At 43.1% G+C, this 14,852-nt stretch overlaps 1 protein-coding gene across 1 annotated transcript in view; it reads right to left on the reverse strand.

Annotated features, from left to right (window-relative positions):
- Positions 1–13,686, reverse strand: part of LOC115781197 (kielin/chordin-like protein) — a 31,477-nt gene extending 17,791 nt beyond the window's left edge. Inside the window, exons 1-3 of the mRNA XM_030730707.1 lie at positions 13,555–13,686; positions 12,178–12,692; positions 11,800–11,872 (exon numbers count right to left, since the gene is read on the reverse strand). Of these exons, the coding sequence (XP_030586567.1) occupies positions 11,800–11,872; positions 12,178–12,692; positions 13,555–13,660 (694 nt within the window). The 5' untranslated portion in view covers positions 13,661–13,686. The remainder of the gene's footprint in view (positions 1–11,799; positions 11,873–12,177; positions 12,693–13,554) is intronic.
- Between the last annotated feature and the right edge of the window lie 1,166 nt (positions 13,687–14,852).

A 14,852-nucleotide genomic window follows, 5' to 3' on the forward strand; every position in this document is an offset into this window, starting at 1 on the left:
TAGAAAGAGACATCCTAAATAATCGCTTTGCCAATGAGGAGGTTCCGAATGGTAATGTCATGCTTGCCAAACTTTAGAGACTCCCGGTGCGAGCGGATTGGAGTTTGGAAAACCCCAGTAGCCTCGTGCGGCATCGGTGAGTGATCGCACGCGCTTGGTTAGCACACTAGCCACAAAACTTTCACCGAAAGAGGTTAAAACTTTTAGCCACCGTTACGGTTCAGTGAGAGTAAAGTAGTGTTAAAGAGCTGTGCACTTATCGTTGTGTGTTGCATTTATTTTTCTAAATGTATTACATTTATTTGCTTGTTTGCACGTTAGCCTGTTCATTCGGTGCTAATGCAGCTATGGTGCTAATGGCTATGTGAAGTGCCTTCTTATTAGCACTAGCTGGTATCTTGATACACTTTTCTATCTTTTTAATGGAGCTAGAGCTAATGTGTTTGTCCAATTCACATATTGATGGAAAATCACTGTCTGTATGGAAATGGTTGTTAGCACTTTAAAAAAAAAGGGGATTTAAATGATCTATATTCTCACCTACAAGCTAAATAATTTAGTTTGTGATGTGTTAATGATGTGAGGGAATAATTTGAATTTTATCGTTGTTTAACTGGGAAAAAGGAAGCTAGAAAAATGTTTGGAAACCTTTTTGAATAGTAGTTGAGTTAATGGACAATTACAGAGTGTTAAGCTATTTTCTTCTGACCTTGTCTTAGGTCAGGTTTTTTGTATGTGTGTTTGGTGCCCTCTTGGACCCAGAGTGTTTTGGCGCAGAGTGGATTGTATCTCCCGAGTTTGATGGCGAGCCCAGCCCAAGGATCAACTAAACGGTAGACAGTGACCCGACTGGTCACTGTGACTGGAACATTACATACACCGTTGACAGACATTGTAACAAAGAACTGAACAAAGAGACTTTCCCCTTTGGTCTGTTAATTTTATTTTGTTTTATTTTCCTTGTGTTGTTTTCCATGTTGTGGGTTTCAAAAGAAAAAGAGAACGTGTGCAGTTCATATATTGTATGTATTTTGGTTTCATAATCTTTTGTTATTAAATGTTGTTTCCCACAACCTGTGCCTGCTTCCACAGTTGTTCACACCTAGGCTCCTTCACGAATTCTAGCTCTTCTGATCGGCCCAACTTACCTGCATTGGTGCGGGATCTCGGGGTAACTTACCCTGTGAGTTGTCAAGGTGGTTACACGAGGGTTACATAAACAAAAAGTGGCGAGCCAGCCAGGAGCCTAGAGTTGTGTAACAACAGTGGAATAACAATTTGAAACGAGCTTGTAAACGCATTGCTGCAATGGATTTCATCTCAAAGTTAGGTATTAAGATACCAAATGCAGTCATTGTTAGCGATGTAACAGGATCAGAAAAAGACAATGAGGTTTTTGAGTACTTACGGCAATGTGGCTCGATAAATAGGACACTAACCGTTGAGGATAGCTCATCTGAGTTTTACCAGAATCAGATTGTGGAATTTACCTCTGGTTTAGCTGTTCAACAGTTAGCACCTGCGTTGCCTTACCTCTACCCATCAGCTGATGATCCGGATGTCAAATATTGTATCCGTGCCTTAACAGATGTTTACACAACAACTGTAGGGGGCAGTGTTACCGATACTTACCTCGCTGAACTAAAGGGTTTAGCCAAACTAAGTGGGAAGGATTTTGAAGAGGTGTTACGGGAGGTGATGTCAAAATTTGAAGAGTCCATGGGGTCTGTTGAGGCAGCCGCAAACCCATGTCCAAATAGTGACACAGAACCCACACAAAGTGCTGGTTTCCCTACACACCACATTGACACCCCCCACTCACCTAAGCTCTTTCAGAGCCCTGATCCAAGTGCCTTGAAACCCAACCAGACGCCTCACATGTTAAGTCAAACTGATCTAATCTCACCTGAGGTGCAGAGAATCGTGGTTGAACATGTTGTCAAAACTACAGAGAAGACACCTAATAATCATTCCACCCTTAGGTTGAGAGCTTTCTCTGGAAAGAATCCTAGACCATACACTGAAGTTGACTATGAGACATGGCGTTCCCATGTTGATTTGATGATGGGAGATTCATCGCTTTCCAACTTGGAAAAAACTCGAAAAATTCTTGAGAGCCTTCTTGCTCCAGCTTCAGATGTTGTTCGGCCTCTTGGGCCGGACGCATCACATGCTGACTATCTTAGGCTGCTTGAGTCAGCGTTTGGCACCGTTGAGGATGGTGAGGAACTGCTAGTGCGATTCATGAGCACCCTGCAGGATCCTGGGGAGAAACCATCTGCTTACTTACATCGCCTGCAGGTGGCGCTGAGTCTTGCAGTGCGCAGGGGTGGTGTAGACCCCAAAGAAACAGACCGACAACTCCTAAAGCAGTTCCAGAGAGGCTGTTGGGATGATAACCTGCTGACTGAACTGCAGTTAGACTTAAAAGATAAAAATCTGCCCACATTTGCAGAACTGTTACTCCTTCTCCGTACTGCAGAGAACAGACAAGAAGTTAAAAACGCAAGAATGAGAAAACACTTTAGTGCTGCAAAACAAAAAGCAGTCTCCCATGAACAAACAGCCACTGAAACAAAAATTAACTCTTCTGAAACAGTTTCAAGTACCCTAAATGATCTAAAGAAACAAGTTGCTGATTTAAAAAGCCAATTAGCAGCAGTTGTAAAACAAAAGAAACTGACAGTACCTAAGAAAATGCAAACAACAAAACCTGACCATGCAAAACCTGAACCCAACTCCCCTTCCCACAGCCGCTCTAGTACAAGGCCCAAGCCCTGGTATTGCTTTCGCTGTGGGGAGGATAGACATATTGTTGCCAACTGTGACTCTGAGCCAAACCCTGCCTTGGTGGGAGCTAAAAGAAGAGAGCTAAAAGTGAAAAGACAAATATGGGACAGTCAGCATAGCGGCTCCCCCTCTTTAAACTGAAGTCTGCCTCTGTTGTGGGACAAACAGAGGCTGACACGGAGTCAAACCGTCCCTTTGAAACCAAACCAAATGTGCCAACTAAACAGCGTGCCACTTTAAAGTCGCATACTAAAACTGACAGATTCAAACTGCCTCGAGGCTTAATCGGCAGTAGATGCACAGCCCAAGTGAAGATTAATGGTAATACTGTTAACAGTTTACTAGATTCTGGCTCCCAGGTGACTACGGTCCCTCAGTCATATTATGAACAACATTTGTCCAGTCATGAGATCAAACCACTTTTTGACTTGCTCGAAGTCGAAGGAGCAAATGGCCAGTCAGTACCTTACTTAGGTTACATTGAAATGAACGTCACCTTTCCAAAAGAGTTCCTTGGCATTGAAGCTGATGTGTCAACACTCGCCCTCGTTGTACCAGATATTCGAGCTACTTCCCAGTCCTCAGTGTTAATTGGGACCAACACCTTAGATGTGCTTTATGAGTTGTATAGTGAAGCATGTCCCGGACTGCAGCCCCCCACTTCAAATGGTTATAAGGCAGTGCTAAAAGTCCTGGAGTTAAGACACAAACAGACCCAAGACAGTAGCCTTGGCCTAGCAACCCTGTACAACAGAGGCCCTCAGCTGGTCCCAGCAGGCCAGACAGTTGTCCTAGAAGGCTCAGTAACTATGTCAAACAATACCACTGAGAAATCAGTGCTGCTAGAGCACCCATCCTTTTCAACCTTGCCTAGTGGCGTCTTAGTAAAACCAAGTCTCATCAGCTTACCTGAGTGAGCACCTTACCTGATACCAGTTGTTCTCACCAACGAATCTGAACACGACGTGACAATCCCTCAAAAGTGTGTGATTGGAGAGATCCATGCATTCCAGAGAGTCCTCTCTCACGAACATTCAGTGAAGCCTCCCCAGTCTGAGGTCAGTCACAAAAACAACTTGGCCTTTAACTTTGAGTCTTCCCCTATCAGCGCTGAGTGGAGAGAGCGCATATTGCAAAAACTCAATAACATGCCAGACGTTTTCGCACAAAATGATCTCGATTTCGGTCGGACTGATCAAGTCAAGCACACCATTAAACTGATAGACGAAACTCCATTCAAACGCAAAGCACGACCCATACACCCCAATGACCTGGAAGCTGTTCGTAAACACTTGCAAGAGCTGCAACAAGCAGGTGTGATTCGAGAATCCACTTCACCATTCTCTTCGCCCATTGTCGTGGTGCGGAAGAAGAACGGCGAAGTCCGCCTCTGTATTGATTACAGAAAGCTCAACCTGCAGACTGTAAAGGACGCTTATGCGCTCCCAAACTTGGAGGAAACATTCTCTACTTTGACTGGATCCAAGTGGTTTTCAGTCCTTGATTTAAAATCTGGCTACTACCAGATCGAAGTAGAGGAAGCTGACAAACCAAAAACCGCATTTGTATGTCCTAGTGGTTTTTGGGAGTTCAATCGAATGCCACAGGGCATTACAAATGCTCCAAGCACCTTCCAGCGCCTTATGGAGCGATGCATGGGTGATATGAATTTGAAAGAAGTGCTGGTGTTTCTTGATGACATTATAGTCTTCTCTAAGACACCAGAGGAGCATGAGACTCGCTTGATGAAGGTTCTTAACCGCCTCAAGGAGTACGGGCTTAAACTCTCCCCCGAGAAGTGCAAGTTCTTTCAAACTTCTGTGCGATACCTTGGACACATAGTATCCCAGAAAGGGGTAGAGACCGACCCTGAGAAAGTGAGGGCTCTGAGTACCTGGCCTGTGCCCAAAGACCTTAAGCAACTCCGTTCATTCTTAGGCTTTTCAGGGTACTATAGGTGCTTTATCAAGGACTATTCAAGCCTTGTTAAGCCCCTCACTGACCTAACATCAGGATACCCACCGATGCGTAAGAGCACGAAAACCAAAGCTAAGCCTAGGGAGTACTATGACCCTAAAAAACCCTTTGGTGAACGGTGGACTCCTTCTTGTGACCTAGCTTTCAAAGGCATCATTGAGAAGCTCACTTCTGCTCCTATCTTGGCTTTTGCTGACCCTAAACTGCCGTACTCACTCCACACAGATGCCAGCACTACAGGTCTTGGCGCTGCCCTTTATCAGGAACAGGACGGCCAAACGAGGGTCATTGCTTATGCGAGCAGGGGGTTGTCCAGAAGTGAAGCTCGTTACCCCGCCCACAAATTGGAGTTTTTGGCCCTAAAGTGGGCTGTAACAGAAAAGTTTGCAGATTATCTTTATGGAAACCAGTTCACTGTCATCACTGACAGTAACCCCCTCACTTATGTTCTGACAAAGGCTAAGCTTGATGCAATGAGCTACCGTTGGTTAGCTTCCCTGTCTACTTTTGACTTTAAGCTCCAATATAGAGCAGGCAAACTCAACTCTGATGCAGACGGCCTTTCGAGGCGACCGCATGGTGAGTTGTTAAACGATGCTGTGTCACAAAAAGAGTTTGACAGAATACAGCAGTTCACCCAAACTCATTTGGCACAGCAAGAGACCAGTTTAAGTCCAGAGGTGGTGTCGGCCATCTGTGAGAGACCTTTGTGTTGTAGTTTCTCCGATGAACCTACCCCTCTAGTGCACTCATTAGCTATCTCTGTAACTGCATTACCAGATGACTTTGTCAATGAAGATAACTGTGGTGGTCTTCCAGTTGTACCTTATCTGTCAGCTGGGCAACTTAAAAAAGAGCAAAGAGCTGACCCCTGCTTGCGCGAGGTCATTGTCCAAATGGAGACTGGAGAAAAGGTTCCACCTACAGTCAGAACCGAACTCCCTGATATAAACCTGTTGCTCCGAGAACTTAATCGTCTTGAACTGCACAACCAAGTACTGTACCGAAGACGCCAAGATGGCGGCAATGTCACTTATCAGCTTGTCTTACCTGAAGGGCTCCGTGAGACAGTTTTCCACAGTCTCCATAATGATATGGGCCATTTAGGCATTGAGCGTACTCTTGATCTTGCCCGAACAAGGTTTTATTGGCCTCGTATGGCAGCTGACATTGAGAACAGGATCAAAACATGCAACCGCTGTGTACGGAGAAAGACCCCTCCGGAAAAAGCTGCAGAGCTTGTGAACATAAAGTCCGCCAGACCACTCGAACTGGTTTGTATGGATTTCTTATCCATTGAGCCTGATCAAAGCAACACCAAGGATGTGCTTGTGCTAACAGATCATTTTACCAAGTACGCAATAGCCATTCCTACTCCTAACCAAAAAGCCCAGACCGTGGCAAAATGCCTTTGGGATCACTTCATAGTTCATTATGGCATCCCTGAACGTTTACATAGTGACCAAGGGCCAGATTTTGAGTCACACATAATAAGGGAACTTTGTAAGATCATGGGCATTCACAAGATTCGAACAACCCCTTATCACCCCAGGGGAAATCCTGTAGAACGCTTTAACCGCACATTGTTAAGTATGCTTGGGACTTTGGAACAGAAAGACAAAACGCAGTGGCGCAACTTTGTAAAGCCATTGGTCCATGCGTACAATTGTACGAAGAATGACACAACCGGATTTGCACCTTATGAATTGATGTTTGGTCGCCAACCAAGGTTATCCGTTGACCTCGCGTTCAACCTACCTTTCCGAACCAAAAGTTTTAAGTCCCACTCGCAATATCTGGAGAAGCTGAAAACAACCCTTCAAGAAAGCTACAAACTAGCAACGGAGAATGCTAACAAAATGGCAGACAGGAATAAAGCCAGATTTGACATGCGTGTAAAACCTTCCAAACTAGAACCAGGGGACCGAGTTTTGGTGCGAGCTGTTCGCCTTAGGGGCAAGCATAAACTAGCCGATAGGTGGGAGACAGACATTTATGTTGTGGTCAAACAAGCTGGTGATCTACCAGTCTACACCATCAAGCCTGAAACCAAAAATGGGCCAGTGCGCACAGTCCATCGTGACCTTCTCTTACCTTGCGGGTTCCTTGCTCCCACAGAAGAGAATCCCGCTCCACCAAATCGCGTCTGCAAACCTAAAACACGACAGTCCCCTGAGCAAACTGAAGAATGTGATCTTTCTGAACCTGAAAATGAGGATGTCTACTGGCTTAGAGAACAACCTGTCCCAGAGCCAATCAAATTTATGCAAGTCTATGAGTTCCCACGACAGATATACCCTGACAACTTACCTGAAAGCGACAATGTACCTGGATGTGAAAACTTATCTGAAAATGACAATGTACCTGGATGTGACAACTTACCTGAATGTGACGATGTACCTGGATGTGAAAACTCACCTGGAAGTGACAATACGCCTGGATGTGAAAGTGTATCAGAATGCAAGAATCTACCTGATTGTGATGGCACACCTGGCAGTGACCCAGTAGTCCCTACTGAAGAGGAGCTTGAAACAGTAGCAGATACAGAACCTGTAGTCCAGGACAATGATCGTGAGAGTGAAACTAATGTACCCAGTGAAAAGGGATGTAACAAACAGGTATCAGAGGATACTCCAATGCACCCAAGTCATGACACCACAAATCCTGTGAGACGCTCAGAGAGACCGTCTAATCAACCAAACAGGCTCCAGTATAACCAGTTAGGAAACCCACTCTTAACTATTGCTCAGTCCCTATTTCATGGTTTAAGCCTTGCTTTTACCAGTGCCTTGACAGAGACTGACCTTGGAGCTACTTGGAAGGAATCTAGTTTTCCTGTTATTTCAATGCAACCCACCCCATGCAAAGAGACTTGCATGTTCCAAGGGGGGAATGTGTAACCCAGTGTTAAAAACACATGCGAGAATGAATGAATATTGATTTAATAGCTTATTCTACAATGAGGTTAAAAAGTTATAAGTTAATATTTAAAACCAAGTTCTTAAATAAGTTCATAAATATATGTAAAAAGTGTTAAAAATCTTTACAAATTGTGCCATACACCTTTAATAGTAGTTTTAGTGATGGCTTGACCAACCAATAGCTGGCATGATCTGGTATCACATCAGATGACAGATCCACAGATGACGCCATATCCTTCCTCCTCCACAAGACCCTTTCACACATAGACACTGGTAAGGGGAACTATGTGAGAGTGCTGTTTGTAGATTACAGCTCAGCATTCAACACCATAGTTCCCTCCAGGCTGGTCTCTAAGCTGCTGGACCTGGGCCTGGGCCCATCCCTGTGCAGGTGGGTTCACAGCTTCCTGACCAGCAGACCACAGGTGGTACGAGTGGGTCACCTCACCTCATCCTCCCTCACCCTCAACACTGGATCCCCCCAAGGCTGTGTGCTCAGCCCTCTGCTGTACTCACTGTACACCCATGACTGCGAGGCCACGTCAGAGTCCAACGTCATCATCAAGTTTGCTGACGACACTGCTGTTGTGGGACTAATCTCTCACAATGAGGAGACAGCCTACAGGAGAGAGGTCTCCCGCCTGGAGAACTGGTGCCAGGAGAACCACCTCCTGCTCAACGTCAGCAAAACGAAGGAACTGATCGTGGACTTCAGCAGGAAGCAGCAGAGGGACTACCATCCACTTGTCATCAGTGGTGCTGAGGTGGAAAGAGTGGACACTTTCAAATACCTGGGAGTGACCATCTCACAGGACCTGTCCTGGACTCATCACATAAACATCACTGTGAAGAAGGCCAGACAGCGTCTCTACCTCCTTAGGCGGCTGAGAGACTTCAAGCTCCCACTCAAGGTGCTCAGGAACTTTTACACCTGCACCATCGAGAGCATCATGCGTGGGAGCATCACCACCTGGATGGGAAACTGCACCAAGCAGGACTTCATGGCCCTAAAAAGGGTGGTTCGTTCAGCTGAACGGACCATCAGAACCACCCTCCCCAACCTGCAGGACATTTACACCAAGCAGTGCAGGCTGAGGGCCATGAAGATCCTAAAACAGCCCAGCCACCCCGGACACTCTCTCTTCTCCCTGCTCCCATCAGGCCGGCGTTACCGCTGCCTGAGGGCTAAGACTGAAAGGTTGAAGAAGAGTTTTTACCCACAAGCCATCCGTCTGCTCAACTCTGAGCCCTAACTGGACCATTATTGCACAATGTAAATATTATAATTTATAAAAGTGTGTATAGTGTATAGTATATAGAGTATAGTGTATAGTGTGAATTACTTTTTTTTTTTTTTTTTTTTTATTCTTCTTATTTATATGTGTGTGTATATATGGTTGCAGGTACAAAATACATTTCACTGTGCATTGTACTGTGTATAACTGTGCATGTGACAAATAAACACTATCTTAATCTTAATCTTAATCTCATCAGCCAATGAGGTTGGTTGTCCCGCCCTCCCGCTGCGCGGTGCAGGGAGTCTGCTCGGATTGCGTCAGACACAGACACAGCTCCATGCTACTGTTGCTTCTGTGGTTAGCCTGAAGAAAAAACTTGGAAAATAGCGAATAAACTTGGAAACTGGTTAGAAAGAGACATCCTAAATAATCGCTTTGCCAATGAGGAGGTTCCGAATGGTAATGTCATGCTTGCCAAACTTTAGAGACTCCCGGTGCGAGCGGATTGGAGTTTGGAAAACCCCAGTAGCCTCGTGCGGCATCGGTGAGTGATCGCACGCGCTTGGTTAGCACACTAGCCACAAAACTTTCACCGAAAGAGGTTAAAACTTTTAGCCACCGTTACGGTTCAGTGAGAGTAAAGTAGTGTTAAAGAGCTGTGCACTTATCGTTGTGTGTTGCATTTATTTTTCTAAATGTATTACATTTATTTGCTTGTTTGCACGTTAGCCTGTTCATTCGGTGCTAATGCAGCTATGGTGCTAATGGCTATGTGAAGTGCCTTCTTATTAGCACTAGCTGGTATCTTGATACACTTTTCTATCTTTTTAATGGAGCTAGAGCTAATGTGTTTGTCCAATTCACATATTGATGGGAAATCACTGTCTGTATGGAAATGGTTGTTAGCACTTTAAAAAAAAGGGGATTTAAATGATCTATATTCTCACCTACAAGCTAAATAATTTAGTTTGTGATGTGTTAATGATGTGAGGGAATAATTTGAATTTTATCGTTGTTTAACTGGGAAAAAGGAAGCTAGAAAAATGTTTGGAAACCTTTTTGAATAGTAGTTGAGTTAATGGACAATTAGAGAGTGTTAAGCTATTTTCTTCTGACCTTGTCTTAGGTCAGGTTTTTTGTATGTGTGTTTGGTGCCCTCTTGGACCCAGAGTGTTTCGGCGCAGAGTGGATTGTATCTCCCGAGTTTGATGGCGAGCCCAGCCCAAGGATCAACTAAACGGTAGACAGTGACCCGACTGGTCACTGTGACTGGAACATTACATACACCGTTGACAGACATTGTAACAAAGAACTGAACAAAGAGACTTTCCCCTTTGGTCTGTTAATTTTATTTTGTTTTATTTTCCTTGTGTTGTTTTCCATGTTGTGGGTTTCAAAAGAAAAAGAGAACGTGTGCAGTTCATATATTGTATGTATTTTGGTTTCATAATCTTTTGTTATTAAATGTTGTTTCCCACAACCTGTGCCTGCTTCCACAGTTGTTCACACCTAGGCTCCTTCACGAATTCTAGCTCTTCTGATCGGCCCAACTTACCTGCATTGGTGCGGGATCTCGGGGTAACTTACCCTGTGAGTTGTCAAGGTGGTTACACGAGGGTTACATTAGGTTAACTGGTAATTTTAAATTGGCTGTAGGTGTGAATGTGAGTACAAATGGTTGTCTGTCTCTCTGTGTTAGCCCTGCGACAGGCTGGCAACCTGTCCAGGGTGTACCCTGTCTCTCGCCCTATGACAGCTGGGATAGCTTCCTGCTCCCCCGTGACCCTGAAAAAGATAAGCAGTTTTCTGGGTGAAAATACCTTGTTGATGTCAGAGGAGAAGGACCAGACTACTTTGATCTGATAGGAAGGCACCAGTGACTCAACCTCTCATTACAAACAAGTTATGTAGAAGATCATCTCTGAAAGTCCAACACATTTGACTTGAAGTAGATGGGCTACAGTAATAAAAGACCACAACGGGGGCCACACCTGTCAGCTGACAGCAGGTTAATTGGTGATTGTAAATTGGCCGTAGGTGTAAATGTGAGTACGAATGGTTGTGTGTCTCTCTGTGTTAGCCCTGCAACAGGCTGGCAACCTGTCTAGGGTCTACCCTGCTTCCTGCCCAGTGGCAAATGGAATAGGCTAAATATTCTAAATATCACATTACTCTGGACCTTTGACCTCTTCTTAAAGGTCAAATAAGGTCAAACTTTCATAAAATGTGTTTTGGGTCATTCCATCGCAAATCAGCAAATTTTCAGAAGACTTTCTGCTCAACCATCTCCCATTTGCCTAAAAATTTGGGCACACAATTATTGTTGTGATATTTTAACTTCATATATCAAATAATTTTCAAGCTATACAGTACCAGTCAAAAGTTTGGAGACACACACACACACACACACACACACACACACACACTACTGGATAGACTATCAGTAGATAGTCTAATCAAAATAGAACAAACGTTTTCATAGGGTTTGCTAGTTAAAATTGAAAAGAATTCACACAAATTATTCAGTTTTGATGAAGTTAAACCACGACACCCCACCTCAGCAAGAAGGTTCTAGACTCCATTTGTTTGTGTATAGAGTTTGTATGTTCTCGCCATGTCTGCGTGGGTTCTCTCCAGGTACTCTAGTTTCCTTCTACAGTCCAAACATATACCTCTTAGGTTAACTGGATAATTGGCCATAATAGGAGTGAATGTAAGGGTGAACAGTTGTCTTTCTGTGTGTTATCACTGCGATGGACTCCACAGTGTACCCCACCTTTTTATAATTAAAGTTCTGATAAGCTCCACCTCCTCAATGAGCCTGAACTGGGTAAGCGGTTGATAAATGATGAGCAGATGGAATCTTCTCTTACCTGTAAGATTGTTGCAGATCCATGGACGCCTTGGATATGCTTTCAGTGAAAGTTCAGCTGTCTTCAGATATCCCTGCATTAAAATAAATAATGTAAAAATTTAGCTGTTATGCAGAATATGGTATGCCTTGTGGGTGGATTGCATTTAACTTCTAAAGACAGTAAAGTTGCTGTACTTTTTAAAAATCTTTCTGATGTTTGATTCAATTCTGATAGTGTTTTCAGAAAGAGTCAGACACCTGTCACACAAGGTTTATAGCATGGTATCTAATGTTGTCCACAAAACTAACTTTACTGTAAATCAAGATATTTAGGTGACGTCATGTTGTTCTGTGTGTGTGAGCATGCACAGATATGCAGTTTGTACAGGAAACTCACACTAAATTTACTGTTTCTCTTTCCTAATGTGCTGCCAAGAGTGATGAGAACATCTTGAGGAAGCTCCAGGTTGATCTTGTTCTCACTTTCTATCAGTAAAACTGCAGCTTCTTGACAGTCCACAAAAAATGTCAGTCTGTCAGGCTCCAGGCTCACAGCCAGCTCTACCCATGTTTCACTGGAGAAAGGGTTTGTCCCCGGAAAGTGAAAGCTGGCAAAACTGTGTGGTTTTCCTTCAGCCTGGTAGTCCAAACGCAGGGTGTTATCGAGGGTGGAGGAGATGATCTGGAGAATGGGTGAAGATGCAGAGGAAAGAGAAAAAACAGTGGCAGTGGATCGAAGTGCCTGGCGTGCCACTACATGAACACCCATGCTGCCCTGAAGGTTGGAGTACAGGAAGCGAGAATATTCAGCAGGGAGCGTCAGGTGGGGTGCTCTGGGACGTAGTTTATATATCATGCAGCTGGTCACATTTTTTCGGTGAAGAATGTTTAGGGCTTTCACAAGGTCAATCACTAGGAAAGAGATAAGAGACATACTGTGACATACACATCCATACAGCATGAGATCTGGAGGATGACTCTGTGGTTTCTGGGTTATGATGATTGTGAGGCTTTGTGAGAGAGATAATCACAATGAAGTCATTCACCTGCTAGTCACACACTGCTGCCAGGTCATCTTGGTTGACGGGCAAACCAAGATGATACAGTCAATCTGATCTGAACTCTGTTTACACTATACGCGTCCCTTAGGCAGTATTATTAGAAAGCTACCAAGATACCTACTCAGGATGGCATTACCTGGGCCTTGAGTAACACTGTGGAGCCTTGGGGTTGTTTTTGACCAGGATGTGTCATGTGTCATTGCACATATTAAGCCACTACATAAGACTGCTTTCCTGCATTTGCGCAATATTAGAAATTAGAAACATCCTGTCTCAGAGTGGTGTTGAAAAACTAGTTCAGTCTATCTAGTTCCTTCTGTATAATGATAATAAAGGCATTCTATTCTATAAAGCAACTTGAGGCATTTGTTGTTGTGATTTGATGCTGTAAAATTGAATTGAATCTGTTTGCCATCTCTTATGATGTCATGATGTTACATATATAAATATATATAAATATTATATTATATATATGAATATTATATGTATAATATTTATATATATTATATATTTATTTATATATATATATATATATATATATATATATATATATATATATATATATATATATATATATATATATATATATATATATACACACACACACACATACATACAGAAAATTTGAAATGATAATTTAAGAAAATTAACTCAAAACTAATCTAAACAATCCTTGTGCTCCCTGTGGCTCAAACATTGTTTTGTTATCTTACCATTTTCCTGATTTGCACTAGATTGTCCATGCACGAGGAAAACAAAGACCCAGAGCAAATGTATCTCCATCAGCACTATTGCTCTCAGTTTTCTCTCCATTCTCATCCAGCAAAAGAAAACTCAAAATCCAAATACCCTCTTTTTAGCCATGAACCATTGCTTCTCTGCAATGTCACTGATTCTCTGCAAGCAGACCTCTCCAAATAGGGAGGTAGGGAGGAAACAAAGGGAGGACCCTAATTGTGGTCACTCGACCACTAACACAATCACGCTCATACCATGCATATTTTCTGAGTTAGGGATCTCTAATAACTAGCACACCTTGCTTGGGTTCCCCTGACACCTGACAGTCAAGTTTCAGATAGCCAGTGTAGGGAATATACAATCCATTAGCTGCATGTAACTGCACCCTATGAGATTACTTTTGTTTATCTGGACCCCAGGTCTTAAAATGTTTGACAAAAACCTTTATGTGATGGTAGTGACCATGGACTCAGCATGTGATACCTCTCTCATCTTGATGGTAAACCTTGGACAACTGTGTGGGCGGGACAGATTTAAGAGAATCGCAACCATTGGAGCAATCATGTCTACATCTGAACATGGCTCAGCATTACACAGGGAGTTAGTTTCCCAACTGTGAAGGTAAGGTGTCCTGACTAGATGAACTCAGGCTAGGAACCACACACCCAAAAACTACTACCCTCTAAGTATCGCAGTTTTTAAGCTGTCCTCCCCACTGTGTAAACCTGGGTTTAAATGATATACAAGTGGGTTTTAATTCACATGTGAGCTGACTAGTCTGAGTTTGCTGTTATTTTAATATTTCCATATTTCCATGCACCTTAGCCTGCCCTGGATGCTGGATGCTGTAGACTACAGGGATGAAATAACTCCTCATCCGACCTACTCTGCCCTCATGCTCCCACCTAAGGACTTTGTCCCTGATAGCGTTAAGCTCATTGTCAGGATATATATATATATATATATATATATATATATATATATATATATATATATATATATATATATATATATATATATATATATATATATATATATATATATTTATTTTTTTTTTTTTTTTAATATTAGGCGTAAAACTTTCCTTTATGATAAAGCTTATAGTTAGGGCTGGATCAGGTGACCCTGAACCATCCCTTAGTTATGCTGCTATAGGCCTAGTCTGCTGGGGGGTTCACATAATGCATTGTTTCTTCTCATTCACCTTATTTACTTTGTTTATACTCCACTCTGCATTTAATCATTAATTGATATTAATCTCTGGCTCTCTTCC

The sequence above is a fragment of the Archocentrus centrarchus genome, chromosome 6 (genome assembly GCF_007364275.1).
Source record: "Archocentrus centrarchus isolate MPI-CPG fArcCen1 chromosome 6, fArcCen1, whole genome shotgun sequence".
In the NCBI taxonomy this organism is placed as follows: Eukaryota; Metazoa; Chordata; class Actinopteri; order Cichliformes; family Cichlidae; genus Archocentrus; species Archocentrus centrarchus.